The sequence below is a fragment of the Microcaecilia unicolor genome, chromosome 4 (assembly GCF_901765095.1).
Source record: "Microcaecilia unicolor chromosome 4, aMicUni1.1, whole genome shotgun sequence".
Lineage (NCBI taxonomy): Eukaryota > Metazoa > Chordata > Amphibia > Gymnophiona > Siphonopidae > Microcaecilia > Microcaecilia unicolor.
Genome location: NC_044034.1, coordinates 164,610,337 through 164,629,556, shown reverse-complemented (window position 1 = coordinate 164,629,556; position 19,220 = coordinate 164,610,337). Strand labels below are relative to the sequence as shown.

At 45.9% G+C, this 19,220-nt stretch overlaps 1 protein-coding gene across 3 annotated transcripts in view; it reads right to left on the bottom strand.

Moving 5' to 3' along the window:
- Positions 1-1,879: 1,879 nt before the first annotated feature.
- MAPK8IP1 (mitogen-activated protein kinase 8 interacting protein 1) overlaps positions 1,880-19,220 on the bottom strand; it is a 46,047-nt gene continuing 28,706 nt past the window's right edge. The window contains exons 4-12 of one of the 3 annotated variants that reach the window (XM_030200834.1): positions 18,300-18,381; positions 16,406-17,263; positions 15,500-15,575; positions 15,143-15,315; positions 13,247-13,356; positions 13,047-13,166; positions 10,781-10,854; positions 6,251-6,349; positions 1,880-4,601 (exon numbers count right to left, since the gene is read on the bottom strand). In XM_030200834.1, the coding sequence (XP_030056694.1) occupies positions 4,529-4,601; positions 6,251-6,349; positions 10,781-10,854; positions 13,047-13,166; positions 13,247-13,356; positions 15,143-15,315; positions 15,500-15,575; positions 16,406-17,263; positions 18,300-18,381 (1,665 nt within the window). In that variant the 3' untranslated portion in view covers positions 1,880-4,528. The remainder of the gene's footprint in view (positions 4,602-6,250; positions 6,350-10,780; positions 10,855-13,046; positions 13,167-13,246; positions 13,357-15,142; positions 15,316-15,499; positions 15,576-16,405; positions 17,264-18,299; positions 18,382-19,220) is intronic. The other 2 variants (XM_030200835.1, XM_030200836.1) reach the window with 2 other exon arrangements.

The following is a 19,220-nucleotide window of genomic DNA, read 5'->3' as shown; positions in this document are numbered from 1 at the left end:
TACTCAGGTTGCCTACAGACTCCAAAAGTGGCAGAGGCTCATCCCAAGGCACAGTGCAAGAAAGTGGAGTTCAGACCACTGCTGATAACAACATATATTAAATATAAATAATTAAAACAACCTTACATCAGAAAAGACCATTCTTATATATATGATTACCAATATGCAGTATGCATGGGTGTCATTAAAGGGAAGTTTTTTATGTCGATGATGTGACCTACCTTGAGTTCACAGTCTCTACAGAAGTGGCTAAGGGTCTATGTATATATAAGAAAAAAACATGTTTTGATCTTTCTGATGTGAAGGGTTTTCTTTTTTGTTTTTTTACATTTATTGTTAAATTTCACTCCTCTACTTGAACTTCTGGCTAGTGAATATATAGTAAATATAAAAATACACAGACACAACTATCTGCAAAAGTTAAGCACCCTAGTCCTACTGTTTCACTGACTCCCTAAGTAAACAGAAGCTGACACAACCTCTGCATAGTGCAAAGTTAAGTATGATGCCTTCCTTTCTGCAAATTTTAATGTGGTTGTAGTTGTTTAATAGATTCACATTAAGAAAATGGTGACTATGGTAGGTGTAAAAGCTTGAACACCCTTGTACCACCATCTTGGGCAGAAATAGCAGTTTGCAAACATTTCTTGTAGCTGCTAAGGGTCTTTATGTTCATGCTTATGCAATTGTTCCCCCGCTCTTCTAGCTCACAATTATTCACGCACACGTTTGAGATCTCACAAGTTTTCAATAATCAAGTATGGAGAGAATGATGTCCATCTTAAACCTTCATCTTTTTGCATTGTGAAATATCGCGGCTCTCTTCAGCTTCAGCTTCTTCACAGAGTGTGGGGAATTACTTTCTTTTATAAAACATTCTTTTCTCAGATTTCATCAGTGAGAAATCTGGGACTGGTGTGTTGCATACAATTTTTTGATGTGGGATTAAATGGCAGGAAAATTTTACACTATAAGGGGCTTTTTTACTAAAGGATGTTAAGTTTGGGGCTTAACTCGCTGTAACACATGATTTTAATGCACAGCAAGCCCAAAGCTAACATGACAGCAAGAAGGGGCGTTCATTTTGGTCATACATTGAAGTAGCCGGTAACATGCAAGACCAGCACGCTGTTACTGAGGGGGCACTCAGTGCCTCCTAATTAGTGGGTGGACAGTGCATCCATGTTAATAACATGTTAGTCAATTAGTGGGCAGTAATTCCAGTACGTACATTGCAAGGAGCCCTTCATGCCCATTCTCTACCTATGCTCTGTCCACTGATACCTCCTAACAAAAAACTCAACTGACGCTCAGCATACCACGCATTACTGGAGTTTTTACCGCAAAGGCGGGTTAACAGATTCATGTGTTAGCTGTTAACAGTGTGACAAGGTCATAGAGAAGGTTTTCATTTAACACTTCCCCATGTAGATCACTGTCGTATAAGCAGCGCTGTACTGTGGACCTGTGGAAAACTAATCCAGTACTGGCTAAACTTTTCAACAGGTTGTTTGCAGTGATCTGCTGGTTCTGTTTTTTGCAGATCAGACCAGTTTTTAGACAGTTCTATCCAGTGTGTTTTTTCTAGCAAAAAAGGTGCCGGTACTCAAATGCTAGGATACCCTTCAGGGGTGGGGTGATCACTGAGGGACCCACCCCACAATAGCCAGGCCCCCTGCAACCAGTCACAGAATCTATGACAAGGCAGAATTGGTGTGCAGAGCCTGAGCTCTTTCATTAAACCTGGGGTCCGTGGGTCAATTTTAGCAGAGAATGGAAAAGGTGCCGGTACTCAGTACCCCCAAGTACCCCCTCAAAAAAAGCCCTGGTTCTATCACACACACACAAATATATAAATTTAGTCTGTAACTTCTATTTCGTAGCAATGTTTTATTACTGCCTGGAAGTGTTTAGAAATTTTTATAACCTTTTCCTGGTCTGTAAGTGTGAATTATCTTCATCTTCAAATGCTTAGACAGCTGCTTAAAGGAGCCTAATGTTGATGAAAGTAGATAGAATAACAATCACAAAGCGAGAGGTTAAAAGGGCAGAGTATTTGTTGTCATGACAAATTGAAGGCCTAATGAGGCACTAAACCTTATAGGTCTTATTACAACTTTGTTTTATTTATTTAAAAAATATATTGAATCAACTGAAAGGGTTTCCAAACATTTACACCTACTATGTTCACTTTATCATTTTCAGTGCTGTTAAAATCAGCAAATAGTACTTATGCATTCAAATTTACAGAAATATATTGTTTCTAAACTTGCCCAAGAGCCTTCAAGGAATGGGACAAAGATTTTTATTTGCAATGTGTAGATCAATCACTCAAAGACCTGATGCGGGCCGTGTTTCTGAGCAAAGCGCTTTCCTCAGGAGTCCTATATTTTTCTTAGTCAAAAATTACCCGATGAAGGTACCAGAAAGAAATCCTTATCCCAAGACTGTACTGGAATTCAGATGCGGTATGACTTGACCATCATTCATCAACTTGTACCGCGTCTGAATTCTAGTACAGGTTTGGGATAAGGATTTCTTTCTGGTACCTTCATCGGGTAATTTTTTACTAAGGAAAATATAGGATCCCCCAGGCAGGTGCTTCGTGCTGAAACACGGCCCATGCGGGTCTTTGTGTGATTGATCTGCTCAATGCCAAAGATCTTTGTACCGCTCCTTGAAGGTTCTTTGCACGTCTCTGTGCCTTTGGATTGTTTTTTTGTGCTTCAGACCTTCTTTGTGCTGGTTTCTAAACTTGTACCATGTTAGAGGTTGTTTTAGCTTCATTCACTCATGGCAGTGCAGTCCAGCCCTTTCCTGGAGGCACAATCTAGCCAGTCAGGTTTTCATGATTACCACAGTGAATATGCATGAATGCATTTGCATATACTGGATTGTATCTGGTTTACCAAGAGCTTATCCTGTAAGCACAGAAAGCCCTTAATAAATCTGTTGTTAACTTCACCTATATTTTAGGCTTTATATAGAATGGGATTTTCAAACATCAGCAGCAGCCTACATAATCTTTCTAATAGAAAACTTGATTTAAACCACAAAGATTATTGTTTCTGCACAGGGAGTGGATGTAAAACAGTTCATACAATTACCCCTGAAGTTTGTGAAGTATCAAATTTAACAGTTCTGGTCAGGACTATAATTGGGGATGAGTGAGAAGGTACAAAAGCCCACTGGGGCAGAAAAATGACTGAAATGCAAGTGTGAACCAGCAGCAGATGAAAAGTCAGCACCATAGCTCTCCTACCATCGAGGATGACAGAAGCAGGGACTAGATTCAGGGAGAGAAAGAAAGGAAAGACCAAATATGGACTTTGGGTAGTAGGGTACATTAGGCATAACATACCTAGCTACAGTTCTAGTTTTGGTTCGCAGAGAAATTATTTCAGTTGAAAGCGTGGCAAGCCATGAACATTTCTGAAAATGCAAAATTGCCTGGGGAGGCTTCTGTCATCTGCATGACTCAAGATACATCGCTTCCTAGCACAAATAATGGTGGCAGAGCTGCCAAATTACCCAGCTCCTGGAGGCCAATTTAGGTCAGTTCTAGATTTTAGGCAATTCTAACCTTATTCGTTCTGATACCTAAGGCATCAGTTTCAAAGGATAGAATGAGGAACAACAAATAGCAGCATGAATATGCAGTAGGTTCAAAACCAGGAATGGCTGTAAAAATTTCCCTCCACAAACTAGGTAATGGGGCTGATCTGTGGTACAGAGATCATTCTGTAACACAGGCATCAGTGTGGGAGTGATAGCATCCTTTCAGTAGAATAAGCCTTAGGGCTTAATTTATTGACAAAAGGGAGGTGGAGCTAAGGGTGGGAGGGGTCAAGGGGAAGGCTGGACAATGGCAGGAGCAACAAGAACATTGATTGGAGAGCAGAATGACTGTTCTCTGCTCTGTTCCAGCTTCATCTGCACCCCTTCTCTTCCCTGCAGGCTTCCTGAAACTGACGGGGCAGGGGCAGAACACCTTGTGGCACTGAAATCTGATAAGAAGTGGCAGAACTGCTTTCCAGGCTGTTCCCTCAGAAATTAAGCCCTGACCAGCCTTATGGTGAGAAGGTCCCTGTAGCACACATTCTGCTTTTGGCACATCAGTGCAAGAGCCCTTTCATTTATTTACATTTAATTAATGATGGTGATATACACGATGAGCATCTGCCAGTTGTACAAATCCATCTGTCCATATAGAGGAAAGGATCTACCATCACGGTCTTCATGAATCATAATAAATTTAAATTATATCCATTTATTCTTAGTGCACAAGTTGATCTCTTCTGCCTTTTCTTCTTCTTTTTTAACTAAGCATCTTCCAATGTTCTCTTACCACAAAAATTAAAAGATCTGAGATGACGATGGTGAGCGGTTGTGCAAGACATCTTCAGAGGCTTTGGTTGTTCTTTCTGCAGACGATATCTTGTCTTGTTACTCCTGCCCATGTACAGTTGGAAGTGGGGTGTATGTAGATACACAGGGTTCCTAGAGCAGTGCCTCTCTCTCGGCCTCTCTACTCCAGGTAAATATCTTCTGTGGGGCAGGTGTACTCAACACACTCTTTGTAAAACTGTTGGAAGGCTCTCCTGCCAGGGAGACCAAGGAGAAATAAGTTTATTTATTTATTGGGATTTATAAACCGCCTTTATGAAGAGATTCACCCAAGGTGGTGTACAATAGGTACAGTTTAACATCACAATTTTGTTAACAGCATAACAATAGTAAAATGAACAAGTATAAACATAAATACAATGAAAGAGGAAAACTTGAAAATAGCAAATTGAAACCTAATAATAGGACTACCATGAAACAGGATAAAAAATAGACACATTTAACAGCCCTGAACTTCAAATAACAGAGATATAATACGATGTCAGCATAATAGTGATGGAATATCTAATAAGCGCACAATTCATTCAAATAACATTCCTATGATACTAATGTTGTGGGTGGTTTGGGTCTGGAGTCAGGGTGGAGTCGACACTTTATACAGTTGTGCTGTATTCAGTTAGGACCATAACACATTACCCCACCTCTAAGGAGGTTTTGCATTCAGTTAAAAATATTGCAAACTAGCAGTTGTCCTGAAACATGTAACTAAGGCAATTTATATGAAAAAAAAACACAGAGCCTGTATTCCATTTCCTCCCCCTCCCCCCAAATGCTGTTTAATCCCTAATTGTATCTCCACTCTAGTCCCTGCTGCCCTTCTCGCTCCTGCGGGATCTCCTGCTACTCAATGCCATTAGAGTAGGGGCTAAATACATTTGGCTGTGGAGCTTTGAATGTCCCATGTTTTTTAAAATAACATAATAAAGTAGAGTTTCATCTTTCATTAGGCTCCTCTTGTCTCTAGCTCCTGAGGAAAGTGAAATTAGAGCACAGTCTCCAGCCTGTAACGGAGCTAACTGTAGTGGATGTGGGAAGATAAAGACTACATGATACACCTGATTTGTCCCACTGCCCCCCCCCCCCCCCCACCACAAGGGCAGTGGAACACATGTTTAGTTAGAGGGTCAAAACAAATCAGTCTTTGGCCTTGCCACCAACTTCTACATTTCTGATGGTGTGTTGGGCAAAATATTGCTTGGGCCATGGCCCTATTCTGTTGCCTATGGCTGCACCTACACTGCACCACCCAATGTACTAAAGTAGATCACTTTCAATGTTGGTTGTACAAACCTGCATGAGGTCACACCTTTTAGCTGTTAGTTGCTGAGTGTAACTAAGTTGACCTGCCACCCAGGTAAGATGACTTGTGCCTTCTTTCTAACTCTGACTGCACTAAAGCCCGATCACCCCTCCACGCTATTTCTTCCCGTGATCTTGTTTTTGCTGTCCTCTTGCTGTCCTCTCTTTCTGGACCTCTAACATTCTAGGCTGATAGGGAACTAGGGTCTTGTTTTATGTATGCCTATTTCTTTTCCCTCATTATTACCTGGACAACAGAAGACTCTGCCTCTCCCTCATCCACAGCAAAGGGGAGACCATTTGGATTTAGCTCACACCTTTTCAATAGCAGCTCAAGGTGAAATACATTCAGGTACACTAGGTATACCCCTGTCCACAGAGAGCTTTAAATTTAAGCTGGTACCTGAGGCAATGGAAGATTAAATGACTTGCCCGCGATTACAGTGAGATTTGAACCCTGGCTTTTAGCCCACTGCTCTAACAATTAGGCTACTCCACATCTCTCACCCAGTAAAAGGAAAAAGGGACATCTTTCTAGACATACCCTATGGATTCTGCAAGAGGTTTGGTTGATTCTTCAGAAACAAAGACGTGGCAGGCGAATCGATGATCAGCTGGATGTTTGGTGATAAATCCAAAATATCTAGAGAGACAGAAACAAACAAACAAACAAAGAGCAAGATGTCGGTGTATTCACAAAGAGTGAATGAAAGAAGGTGTAGGCTATCAGTGTCTCATGAGAAAGAGCGTATCCTGAGATGACCACTTCTACTACTACTTATCATGTCTATAGCGCTACTAGATATAGGCAGCACTGTACACAAACATGTAAGAGACAGTCCCTACTCGACAGAGCGTACAATCTAATCAAGACCGACAAACAGGACAAATAAGATATTTAATTTATTATGGAAACAATTAAAACAATGTGGATATTAAACAGGTGAATAAGGGGTTAAAACTTAAAAGCAGCCTCAGAGATGTGGACCTTAACGTGTTTAGTAAATTGACCCCTTAGTGGTCACATACCCTAGATATTTTCTGTTTAACCCCTTTACCTTTTAATATTTTTTATGAAACCTTCATGGCATCCTATTCAAGTCTTGGGAGCTAACTGCATATCTATGCTGACATTCAGTTTGTTTTCAGCTTGTCATACTAATTAATATTACATAGTAACATAGTAGATGACGGCAGAAAAAGACCTGCACGGTCCATCCAGTCTGCCCAACAAGACAACTCATGTGTGCTACTTTTGTGTATACCCTACTTTGATTTGTACCTGTGCTCTTCAGGGCACAGACCGTATAAGTCTGCCCAGCACTAGCCCCGCCTCCCAACTACCAGCCCCGCCTCCCAACCACCGGATCTGGCACAGACCGTATAAGTCTGCCCAGCACTATCCCTGCCTCCCACCACCGGCTCTGGCACAGACCGTATAAGTCTGCCCAGCGCTATCCCTGCCTCCCAACCTCCCACCACTAGCTCTGATGTTTCTCTTGTCCCTGCCTTGGTTGATGGATGTTTAGCTATGATTGCTGCCTTGCTGAGGCTAAGCAAGCTGGCCTTATGTGCCATGACCGAATTCCTGAGAGTTGGTAACCTTTGACATATGTGTACCACATTTCAGGTTGCAGGGGAAGGGTGAAAATGTCCCTTGCCTTTCTTCTGTAAGGGATTTGAGGGTACTCCAGGATTCTTCTTATAACCTTGAATCATGTGGTTCATATCATCCTCTTTAAACTGCATTTGGGGAGTCATTTTCTAACAGTTAATGCACTCTAATTCTGATAACATACATTATTTAGCACAGGGCCCATTGTTACGTAAAGCTGACATCTGCTAGAGAGCAAGCTACTCCCCCCCCCCACCCCCCACCACCATCTTAATCGATTTAAGACAATGATATCATCTCTGGACTCCTATAATGGTCTTTGAGTGGATCTCCCTTTGAGACTTACCAGGAGACTTCAAGTAGTCCAAAATGTGGGAGCCAGAGTGACCCTGAAGCAGGGGCGTAGCCACGGGTGGGCCTGGGTGGGCCCAGGCCCACCCAGTTTTGGTTCAGGCCCACCCAGCAGTGGAGGCAGCGGAGCGGAGGGAGCAGGCTGAGCTCCGATTCCGCATCTGCCTCCCCAGCCCGCCACTGCCCCGTCGCCGCCGTACCTTTAAATATTACAGTTTTGCTGGAGTCGCGGGCAGCCGGCATTGAAGACATCGGCAAGCTTACGCCGGTTCCAGCAGCCTTCCCTTCCCTCGTTGCAAGTCGGATGATGGCTCCGCCCTCTTCTGACGTATTTCCTGTTTCTACGAGGGCGGAGCCATCATCCGACTTGCAACGAGGGAAGGGAAGGCTGCTGGAACCGGCGTAAGCCTGCCGATGTCTTCATTGCCGGCTGCCCGCGACTCCAGCAAAACTGTAATATTTAAAGGTACGGGGGGGGGGGGCAGGAAGGAAACAGGGCAGACGGGAGAGGAGGGTTGCTGCACATGGTGGAAGAAGGGGAGAGGAGGGTTGCTGGATATGGTGGAAGAAGGGGAGAGGAGGGTTGCTGCACATGGTGGAAGAAGGGGAGAGGAGGGTTGCTGGATGGAGGGAAGGGGAGAGGAGGGTTGCTGCACATGGTGGAAGAAGGGGAGTGGAGGGTTGCTGGATCGAGGGAAGGGGAGAGGAGGGTTGCTGGACATGGTGGAAGAAGGGGAGAGGAGAGGGCAGGGGAGAGGAGGGTTGCTGGACATGGTGGAAGAAGGGGAGAGGAGAGGGCAGGGGAGAGGAGGGTTGCTGGACATGGTGGAAGAAGGGGAGAGGAGGGTTGCTGGATGGAGGGAAGGGGAGAGGAGGGTTGCTGGACATGGTGGAAGAAGGGGAGAGGAGGGTTGCTGGATGGAGGGAAGGGGAGAGGAGGGTTGCTGCACATGGTGGAAGAAGGGGAGAGGAGGGTTGCTGGATGGAGGGAAGGGGAGAGGAGGGTTGCTGGACATGGTGGAAGAAGGGGAGAGGAGAGGGCAGGGGAGAGGAGGGTTGCTGGACATGGTGGAAGAAGGGGAGAGGAGGGTTGCTGGACATGGTGGAAGAAGGGGAGAGGAGAGGGCAGGGGAGAGGAGGGTTGCTGGACATGGTGGAAGAAGGGGAGAGGAGGGTTGCTGGATGGAGGGAAGGGGAGAGGAGGGTTGCTGGACATGGTGGAAGAAGGGAAGAGGAGAGGGCAGGGGAGAGGAGGGTTGCTGGATGGAGGGAAGGGGAGAGGAGAGTTGCTGGACATGGTGGAAGAAGGGGAGAGGAGGGTTGCTGGATGGAGGGAAGGGGAGAGGAGGGTTGCTGGACATGGATGGAAGAGAGGGAAGGGAGAGAGAAGAAATGCTGGACATGGATGGAGGGGATGGAAGAATGAGGTAGGAGATGAGATGAGGGAAAAGGAAGAGAGGAGAAAAACTGCACATGGATGAAGAAAATAGGCAGAAGCTGGATCCACTAGACAGTCAAGTCTGCAGAGGACCCAGCTTTTACTTATGGATATAGAGCAAGAAATGAAGAAGAAAGGAGGAAAGTAAAGAAATAAATGGAAAGGAAGCCCTGGAAACGGAGTTAAGAGGACAGATAGCAGCAGAATCGGATACTGGGCCAGCATGATCAGAAAAACAGTCACCAGACAACAAAGGTAGAAAAAAATCATTTTATTTTCATTATAGTGTTTGGAATATGTCCACTTTGAGAATCAGGTGCTCAACATTAAAAGTTTATATTTATTTACTTATTTATGGCATTTTATCCCACATTAAACATGAATTGAATTGGAACCTGGGATCATTTAATTTTTTTTTTCCTGGAGACAGTAATGCATTGGCCCCCCCCCCCCCCCAGGCTCTCTCCCCGGCTATAGCCAGCTCTGCAATTTTGAGGGGAGGTGGACGGGGGGGGGGGGGGGGGGGAGCGCGCAGAGGTGGACCGGGGAGAGAGCCTGTTTTAAACATTTACCAGCACACCACTGTCTAGTGCCCACCCATCCAACCTGTTGGCCCACCCAAAAATTGACTTCTGGCTACGCCACTGCCCTGAAGAGTGAGTCTGCCCTCACCGCTTGTGGATACTGCATTGACATCCTGTTCAGATATGGGAGAAGTTTATCTCCAGAGTCATGAAGAAGAATTGGCCCTCAATAAACTAGAATAGTTGTGTTCAAGCCCGAGTAGGCTCCAGGTTCCTTGTCAGCAGAAAGTCAAGCCTAGAGCAATTACTGCTCCACTACTATGGAAACAGCCTCAAAACAGAGGTCAGATTGGGCTTGAATTTTCTCAGCTTCAGGAAGGAGATGCAGGCATGGCTATTCCTGCTTCTCAAGGGTGACTTCCTGCACTGGCAGGTACTAGATTGATGAGTTTGGTGGCTTAGCTGCTCTGATGTGTTTCTCCTTTTGCAACTTATAATGATTTTTTTTATCAGCTAGCTTTTATTTACTTTGTTATGTGGTAGAATTTTTTTTTTTTTTTTTGGGGGGGGGGAGGTTATGGCTGTTATTTTATTGGATTATTACTGCCATGTTGTACCTGTATTTTTATATTGCATATCGCTTGGAATGGTTTTTATATAAAAAAACAGAGAAGTGAGTAACAAATATTGTACATAAATAGATCAATGAAAACTTGTGAGAATGCAAAACAAAAATTTTAAAAACTATTAAAAAGTTATATGAGAAAGAAACTGCAAGAAGAAAGTGAAAGAGGAACATGCACGTAAACACACTTACATACATACATACACACACACACACACACACACACACACACGGATCAACTCCAGAGAGACAGGGAAGGGGTGTGAGAGACACTGAGAGGGAGCAAAATGGGTAAAGGAGGTGTAACCGTATTTCACTGTGATTATTGGCATTGTATATTTTTTAAATTTTTTCCCATTTCTTATATAGTTTAATCATTTTAGGGACAGTGCACTCACTTTTAATAATTTCCAGCGGGGGCAATTTCCCCAGGTTACTGCTTAGGGGTGTGACAGGTACTGAGTGGAGGAGGCAAAGACATGGAAAGGGGGTTTGAAAGACACAGATGAGATGGGACTCACTTGCTGTTCTTTGGATGGTATCCACAGAAGGAAATGTTCTTTAGGTAGAAGTAGTGACTACACCGGTTCTCCTGCTGGAAAAGAGTAAACACAAGAGATGACTCCCTCCTAGGAAGAATGGAATAAGGGACCAAAGAGTATCTCATTGTCCAGTTCTCCCACTGCAGACATTATCCATGTAGTCCTACAGATAGCAGAATGATTTGGATTAATACATACAGTGGAACCACATTTTGTCATTTGGGGGGAGGGGGGCTCAGCCTCTAACAACAGCGAGAAGAGCAGCTCTGCCCTTGATTCACTAATGACCCCATGCAGGGGTGGACTGACCATTCGGGCAACTGGACAGTGCCCAAGAGCCCAGAAGCTCTAGGGGGCCCAAAGGCAGACCTGGATGCTCAGCACACACTACAGCCCTCCCTGGTCCTACCTTTAAAGGTGGTGATCGAGTGGCTTCTACAGGGGAGGAGGGGAAAACACATGTTCCTTCCTGCCCGGCACCACTGTATTTTAAAAATGGCAGCTGAGACTCCATACAGAAGTCTTGAGAGACTGTCAAGACCCACGAGACTACCGTGGGACGTCTCGGCCACCATTTTGAAAATAAGGTGGCGCTGGCAGGTAGGGGAATAGCGGCAGCTTAGCGGGCAGGAAAAGGAAATGCTTCCCCCTCCCCCACAGAGACCACTAGACCACCAGGGCCCTTCAGGTAGGACTGGGGCAGATGGGGGCATCAGCTGTGGCGGTGGGGGGGGGGGGGGGACACCAGCACAGCAGTAGGGGGGTGTCAGGCAGCAGCCAGGTAGGGGGCCCAGACCACTCAGTCCACCTCTGACCCCATGTCTCAGTTTAATCCCAGCTCTGCTCCAGACTCACTGTGACTTCAGACGGACCACCTGACATCCCCAAGTCTTAGTTGAATCATAGCTCTGATCCAGACTCACACCGATTTCAGCTGGATCACCTTAGATCCCTGTGCCTGAGTTCCCCTTTCAGATATAACAAACTAAAATATGATTTTGGGTATCTAATTATCTGGGGATGCACGGATTACAAGCAATAAACATTAACAAGAACCTTCAACCCTCCCAAAACAGTAAAATTTAGTGAAAGCACAACTGAGGCATAGGAAATCACTCTGATTTAGAACAGTATGGGAGACATATCAGTTCCTCCCCCTTCCTTCCTCCTGCTGTAGGCATAGCACCAACAGATGTAGTGATCGAGGGTTTAAAATTCTGTCCCTCCTATAAGCATATGGAGGCTGAGAACATGAGCTCTGATTACACAGCACTGGAAGTGCTTTGAAAGGCTGCTGTGTATATTTGCTTCCATACTAGAGAATGACACGAGGCAAAGTTTGTCCCCATCCCCATCCAAACCCCGTGGGTTTTATTTATTTATTGCATTTGTATCCCACCTTATCCCACCTATTTGCAGGCTCAAAGTGGCTTACATAGTATTATTAACATGGTTCTGACTCCATCCCCACCCCGTCCCCTCAGGTTCTGTCTTCGTCCCTGCCCCATCCCCGCAGGTTCTGTCCCTGTCCCCATGGGCTCTGTCCTCATCTGCAGAAGCCTCAAACAATTATGACGTTATATTTAAATCTTTTTATTAAAGTATAAAAAGGAACAATATGCTGTGCAACTATTGTGTATAAATTACAAATAGAAAACAATAATAACAGTAAGCAGCTATAATAACCCTCCTTCCCACCACCACCCTCTATCCTTCCAACTCCAACAATAGCTGATTTCTACTACCCCAAGGAATCCTAATCCACTCTGTTAAAGTGTCCAGTGGTACAAAATACAACCTGTTCTGTATGCCCCAGAGGGGAGAAATATGCACTATGAAGCACTGTTATGACTTTTTAATCTGTGGATGAATAAGAAGTCATCAACAATTCAGGATTCAGCTAGCTCTCCTGTCTTCTACACTCCTTCCTGTAATAGAAGACGTCTTCTTAGAAGATGTGCTGGTAGCAGGATGTACAGGATCCCCCATGCAAATTTTGCTAGCTGTGGCCAATATGTTTGCTTGTTTTTCCAAAAAAAATCAAAATATCTATGTCTGCATCACTCAAACATAAATAACAGTCCAGTTCATTTAACAGGCTTCAAAGTAGAAAATGACACAGGGACAAAATTTGTCCCCACCCTCGTGGGCTCTGTCCCCATCCCCGCCCCGTCTCCGTGGGCTCTGTCCCTGTCCCGTGCCTGAAAGCTCTGTCCCTGTCCACGTGTCATTCTCTATTCCATACCTTGCCTTGGTCCCTGACCTCTTCAGCTTTCACTACGATCTTGACTCCCCTTGGGTTGATTTCCAAGACGCAGCTGGACGGTGGGTTGAAGTGCACTGTCAGCCTCCGTGCCATGGCGATCTGAGAATGCAAGTGGTAGTTATGGTTATTGTGCGAACCATTGCTGAGTGAGGGGTACTTAGGTGGTGTTTGGGAGTTACCTTTTGCATAGCTGTGCACAGCACCTCATTGCCTTTGTGGTAGGGGACCTGTACAGAACCCAAAAACTTCACCTGGAACTTGTCCATCCAGTCACTGTCCTTCACTGTCGCTGTAAAACAGAACTAATGTGAATGACAGCACAGAGAGGGACATGGGACAGTGCTCACATAAGGGGCACACAAGGCTGCAAATATTCTGGGTTGCATGCAATGTTGCTTCTGCAACGAAAGTCCCTTTCATGCTCTGTACTCCGGCACCAGCACAACCCCCCTTATCCCATGTCTTTCAGCCCTGGAAGGTTAAATTCCACCCTCCTGGGAAGTTTAGGTTAGTTTACTGTACAGCTTGATAATTCACCTTTGTTCCTAAATAGATCTTTTATCATTTATGATATACAAGTGAGAGCATAGTGAGGAAATAGTTATGAGCTCTTCTTATCGGCCAGCAATAATCACATAAGATAAACCTGTTTACAACTGTAAAGCTTTTCATGTTATATCTCTCATTTTTGCCTTAATGTCTACTAGTAATCTTTCCTTTTGCCATGTTGTACAACTACAGGAACATTAGAGGAGAGAGAGAGGGAGAGGGAGAGGGAGGGGGAAGATCAGTGGATGCACCAGTGGTGTAGCTTTGGTGGAATCATTGCTATGGCTGGCAATAATCCCCGTCCCGCTAGTGGAAGAGGTCCTCCTTTGGTAGCTGGAAAATCCCCAACACGCATGGTTGGTGACACTTTCCATGGGCCTCTGCATGTGCAAAAACTGAGCATGCACAGGGGGCTGGCATGGTGGCAGTCTATAAAAAGTGCCACTGGCCACGAGTGTTGGGGATTTCCCAGCCATTGAAGGAGGACTGCTTCCGCTGGTGGGGCTTGGGGATCCCTGACAGTTCAGGTACTGAGTTGGGGGATGTGGGGAGGGGGGCACGAGTGGAACAGGGATGGAAAGTGGGGGGGGGGGCAGGGATCAGGCCCCCCTCAACACTGAAAGTCTGGCTATGCCACTGGGGTACACAAGAGGGGAATGCCATAAAGGAGGACAGGACTGGGGAAGAGAGAAGAGAAGAACATAGGAAGCCCAGGGGAGGAAGGAAGGGAGAGAGGATGACCACAGTGCACAAAGAGATTAGACAGAGGGGCCGAAGCACAAAAGTGTGTTAGGCTTTATGCACGGGTTAGCTTGGCTTTTGTGCACAATTTTTGAGTGCACAGTGCTAAAATGAATTTTGTTTATGAGGAACAATATGCAAAGCCTTGTGTAGACACTGGCGCACAGCCTATTTAAATCCATGCTAATGAAACTATTAGCTATTCAGTGCAGAAACAGAGAAATGAGCAGAAGACCAAAAAGCTGAAATCAACACCAGGGCTTTAACGCAAGGACTGAAGAGATATACAAGGGTATCTTGTTCTTCTACCATCAGTGTTAGTGGAGAATTCCACGAGTTTTTTTCCCTTTACTGCAAGTTACAGACGCGCAATTGTTTTCTGTGTAGCAGGAACAAGGAATGAGAGGGATGGAGGCATCTTCTGTACAAGTGCTGACCAGGGGCCGGAGGCGCAGGCACACAAGGTAGCAAGAAATCTTGCACTGGACCTGGGCATTGGGCTTTCTGAAGATGCGTGTTTTGATAAGGCTGGAAGCTCAAAAGAGCAGAAGAAAAGCAAAGCAGATGGAAGACGGCAAGAAATGCTGAAGGAATCAAAGTGTCTGAGATGTTCAAATTCAGATTCCATCATACAAAGCCTGAGCATAGGGTAGTGACAGCTGAGACAAATCAGTGCTTCAGTGAACTGACAACGGCAGTCACATTTGCCTTTTTCTGTCCCATACCCTATCTACTCTTGATGCTGCCTTTCCCAAGATACCACACTGTCCTGGATCCTGTGTTACCTGCTGTGTGATCGGGATCCTTTGTGACTTCAATAGCATAGTACGCTGGGAAAATGCCTCTGTCCCCTGTTCTCATATTGTAGGCTTCGTACCAGTAATCCTCTGCCTGCACCTCCACCAGCAAAGGGTCATCCACCTCCAAGGATAGCTCATCGTCATGACGGGGTACAAATCTGGGGGCAGAGAAGGTGAGTTAGGGCAAAACACAAATGTGTGGCGTACAGAGTATATAGGGAATAAAGCCGAAATCTGAGGGTAGTAAAGGGTGACAGTGATCTGGGGGAGGAGGAGAAGAGACAATATATAAGCCAGTGAACGGGGTGGGGGTGGGGGGAAGCAGGCATTCCTGCTCCTCACCTAAACACTGCTCTGTGAGTTTGTTCCTGCTCTTCACCATTGATCATGCAAGAAAACAAGCCAAAGGATTCAGCACCTGAACAAGACAAAAATGAACAATACATCAAGTGACTGAGGATCTCGGCTAGAGCAGACCATCCCCATATCTCTCACACATGAGCCCTGCTGGAGCCCCAGTCTCTTTGGTTTCTCTCTTGCACACTTATTAGATGATGTCTGTCCAACCTTGTCCCCCTATACTCTGTCTCCGTCTCTCACTATTGGATAAGGCCTTATTTAACCCCATCCTTCTGGTCCTTCTCTTGCACACTCACTGGATAGGCCCCTGTCCCACCCTGTCCCTCTCCCACTCACTGGATAATCCCCTGTCCCCTTACACTGTGCCTCTGTCTTATATTCACTGGATAGGCCCCTGTCCCTCTCTTACTCACTGGATAATCCCCTGTCCCCTTACACTCTGCCTCTGTCTCACACTCACTGGATAGGCCCATCTCACCTGTCCCTCTCTCACTCACTGGATAATTCCCTGTCCCCTTATACTCTGCCTCTGTCTCACACTCACTGGATAGGCCCTTATCCCATCCTGTCCCCCTCTCACTCACTGAAAAACCCCTGTCTCCCTATACTCTGCCTCTGCCTCATACTCACTGAATAGGCCTCTGTCTCTCTCTACCTCACTGGATGAGGCTGCTCATTTGTTCCCTTCTCACACTCAATGGATTAGCACCTGTCCCACCCTCTTCTCTCTCATACACTCACTGAATGAGCCACTGTCCTATCATGTCCCTGTCTTGACCCTTTGCAGACTGAATCCCAGTCTCCATGATTCTTCTATTATACACTCATTGGATAAACCCGTTCCTCCCATTCTCTCGTGCACCTCATATCTCCCTCTAAGAAACTCACTGGATGAGCGTGACCTGCTGCTCATGAAGACATTAAGGAACTTCTTGGAGAATGGAATGTCTGCCTCGGGCGTGGAGTCCTCAGATGGACAGACTGAGTCCTGCTTTAGCACATCCTCCTCATACTCTTCCCCTATGGCTGACTCATAGGGTGAGGACACACAGTTGTCATAGACAGTGCCTGAGTCGCTCTCATCGCTGTAGCCAGAATAGCACTGCTTCAGGCTCACCAGCTCAAGCTGCACATCATCATCCACCACCAGTGTATATTTCACCGAGTCATAGGACAAGGCACTGGTGTCAGAGCTGATCGAGGCCCTTTGAGGCCCAAGTGAGGATCGGTAACCAGGCCCACTGCTACAGAAGCTCCTAGAGAAGTGGCTCCTGTCTGGGGTAGACAGGTACTCTAGAACCTCATCCTCCTCGCTAATAGAGGCATTGGGCCTCCCAGCCACAGGCAAATAACTAGAGGGGTCGGCATCCGAGCTAATAGACATCCGGTTATCACTAGACTGAGACACAAAGGTTTTGTCAATTTCCAGAGGGTTTGAAGTCTTCTGTACTGGGGTCAGATAAATCTCTTCAGTGGCCTCCAGTCTCACGTCGGTTTGGTATCGGATGCGGTCCCGGTGAGCTGCTGCCCCCTTTGAGGTGTTAGCACTGGTCTGGTGTTGTGGTCTGCTGGGGCCAGCAGACTTCTCAGGAAGTCGGGAGGAGAGACCTGCTGCAGAGCTCTGCGTGGCCATGCTGCGACGGCAGGGGCTATCTGTGGATGTGCCCCTGTCTTTGGTAGAGGTTGTGCTGGTTTGGTGGTTACCTTCATCACTGAGGCAAACATGGTCATGGGGGGACTGCTCTCCTGCAAACAAACAGGCATGTAGTCAGCAAGCAAATCCCAATACTTCTCAAACAAAGCTTTTAAATCATACGTTCCCTCACAACTAACCTCTCAGCCAATCAGGTCCCGTACATCACAGCATCCCTACTCACCCTCCTTCTCAGCCAATCAGATCCTGTACATCACACCTTCCCTGCTCACTCTCCTTCTCAGCCAATCAGATCCTGTACATTACGCCTTCCCTACTCATTAACCTGACTCAAGGCCAATCAAAATGTGTGTGTATGAGATCTATTTGCATGCAACAGAAACAGTGAATATAAATACATCTCATACATATTCATGGTGGAAATACTGAAAACCAGGCTGGTTGGTGGACCTTGAGGACTAAATTTAAAGACCTCTGGAGCAGAGTAACTGTATTCTGCTTTGCTCCAGACTCACTCTTTTCCTCCTTCTGCATGCAGGTTGCTTGGAAGGGAGAGGCTGTGGCAGATCATCCCTGCTGCTCTGGACTTTAGAAGTGGTAGAACTGTGTTTCAGGTTAAGCCCTGATCCAAAGTAGCCCACTCTTATTAGCCAGTCTGCTCCTGTAAATCACTAATATCTTCCTTCTCAGACAATCAGATCCCATACATTACCCCCGTCTCCAGCCCATCATATTCTGGACATTATGACCTATCAGCATATCGGATTCTGATCATCATACCTTTCTCATCCAATCTGATCCTGCAAGCATCCCTTCCCTCCTGACCAATCAGATCCTGGCCATCACTGCTCCCATCTCTGCCATATGACTACAGGTGGTATTGGGAGTCACCATTCCAGAAGTAGATGCATATCAAAGCTGTAATACTGTACGTATAGGCAGACAGACAGACAAACATTTAGACTACCCCCTTTTCCCATGTGCTCAGGACCCACTAGCACTGCTCTGAATTGGGGGGATGTGGGAGGGGGGCACTTTCTAGTTCAATTTAAATGTGCATAAAGTTCTCATCAATCCAGTGTCCCAGTCACAACCCTTTCCATGCCTCAGATTGCCACCAGCACACACCTGTCTTCAGTGGGGATGAGGACTGGGACACCCGGTCTTGCCAGCTGTACTTCTTACCCAGAGAGTTATTGTTTAGTGTATCCTGAGGAGGGAAGAGAAGAAAAGGATCCTTTTAACAGAGAAGTCAAACAGAATGATGCAGCGGAAGCCCTCTGCCCCATGCCAGGTACAATATTCTGTGGTTGTACCACAGAAAAGTGATATTTCAAATCCATGACCCTTTACCCCTTCTCTCCCTCTCTCCTCTGGTTCTGCCTTCTTCTCATCTCTCCATCCATTTCAGCCTCTTTCCCCTTCCTTTTGGCTTAGTGTTCTTATCTCTCCATTTCTGCCACATCCCCTTCTTTGCTTTTATTTCTTACATAAGAATAGCCATACTGGGTAAGACCAATGGTCCATCTAGCCCAGCATCCTGTTTCCAACAGTGGCCAATCCAGGTCACAAGTACCTGGCAGAAACTCAAATAGAATCAACATTCCATGCTTCCCTTCTCTCCCTCCATTTTGACTTTTCTTCCACCCTCACCCCCCTCGGGCCCTCTTCTCTCTCCATTTCTGCTCCTTTCTCTTAGTTTCCTCCAGTTCTGTGCCCTCGCCATCTCTTCATCCATTCTTTCTTCTCCTCCCTGCATTTGTCCTGAGCCTTTCTCTTCATTTTCAGTTTGATGGGAGATAAATGAATGGCAGTAAATAAGTCTATAAGAGGTGACTCTCCTTTAAATACCCACTTAGAGATTCTCAAACCACATTTTTCTCAGATTGACATTTGCTGGCTGTGTGTGGGTGAGTATGGGTGTGGATTTGGGATGTATGTCCATGGTACACTGGGGAAGGGATGAGTGAGATTAGCACACAGTATAGTGTAACTACCATTCTGTGTCTGCTGGGCTGTGACTCAGCAGGGACAGCGTCAGCCATTCCA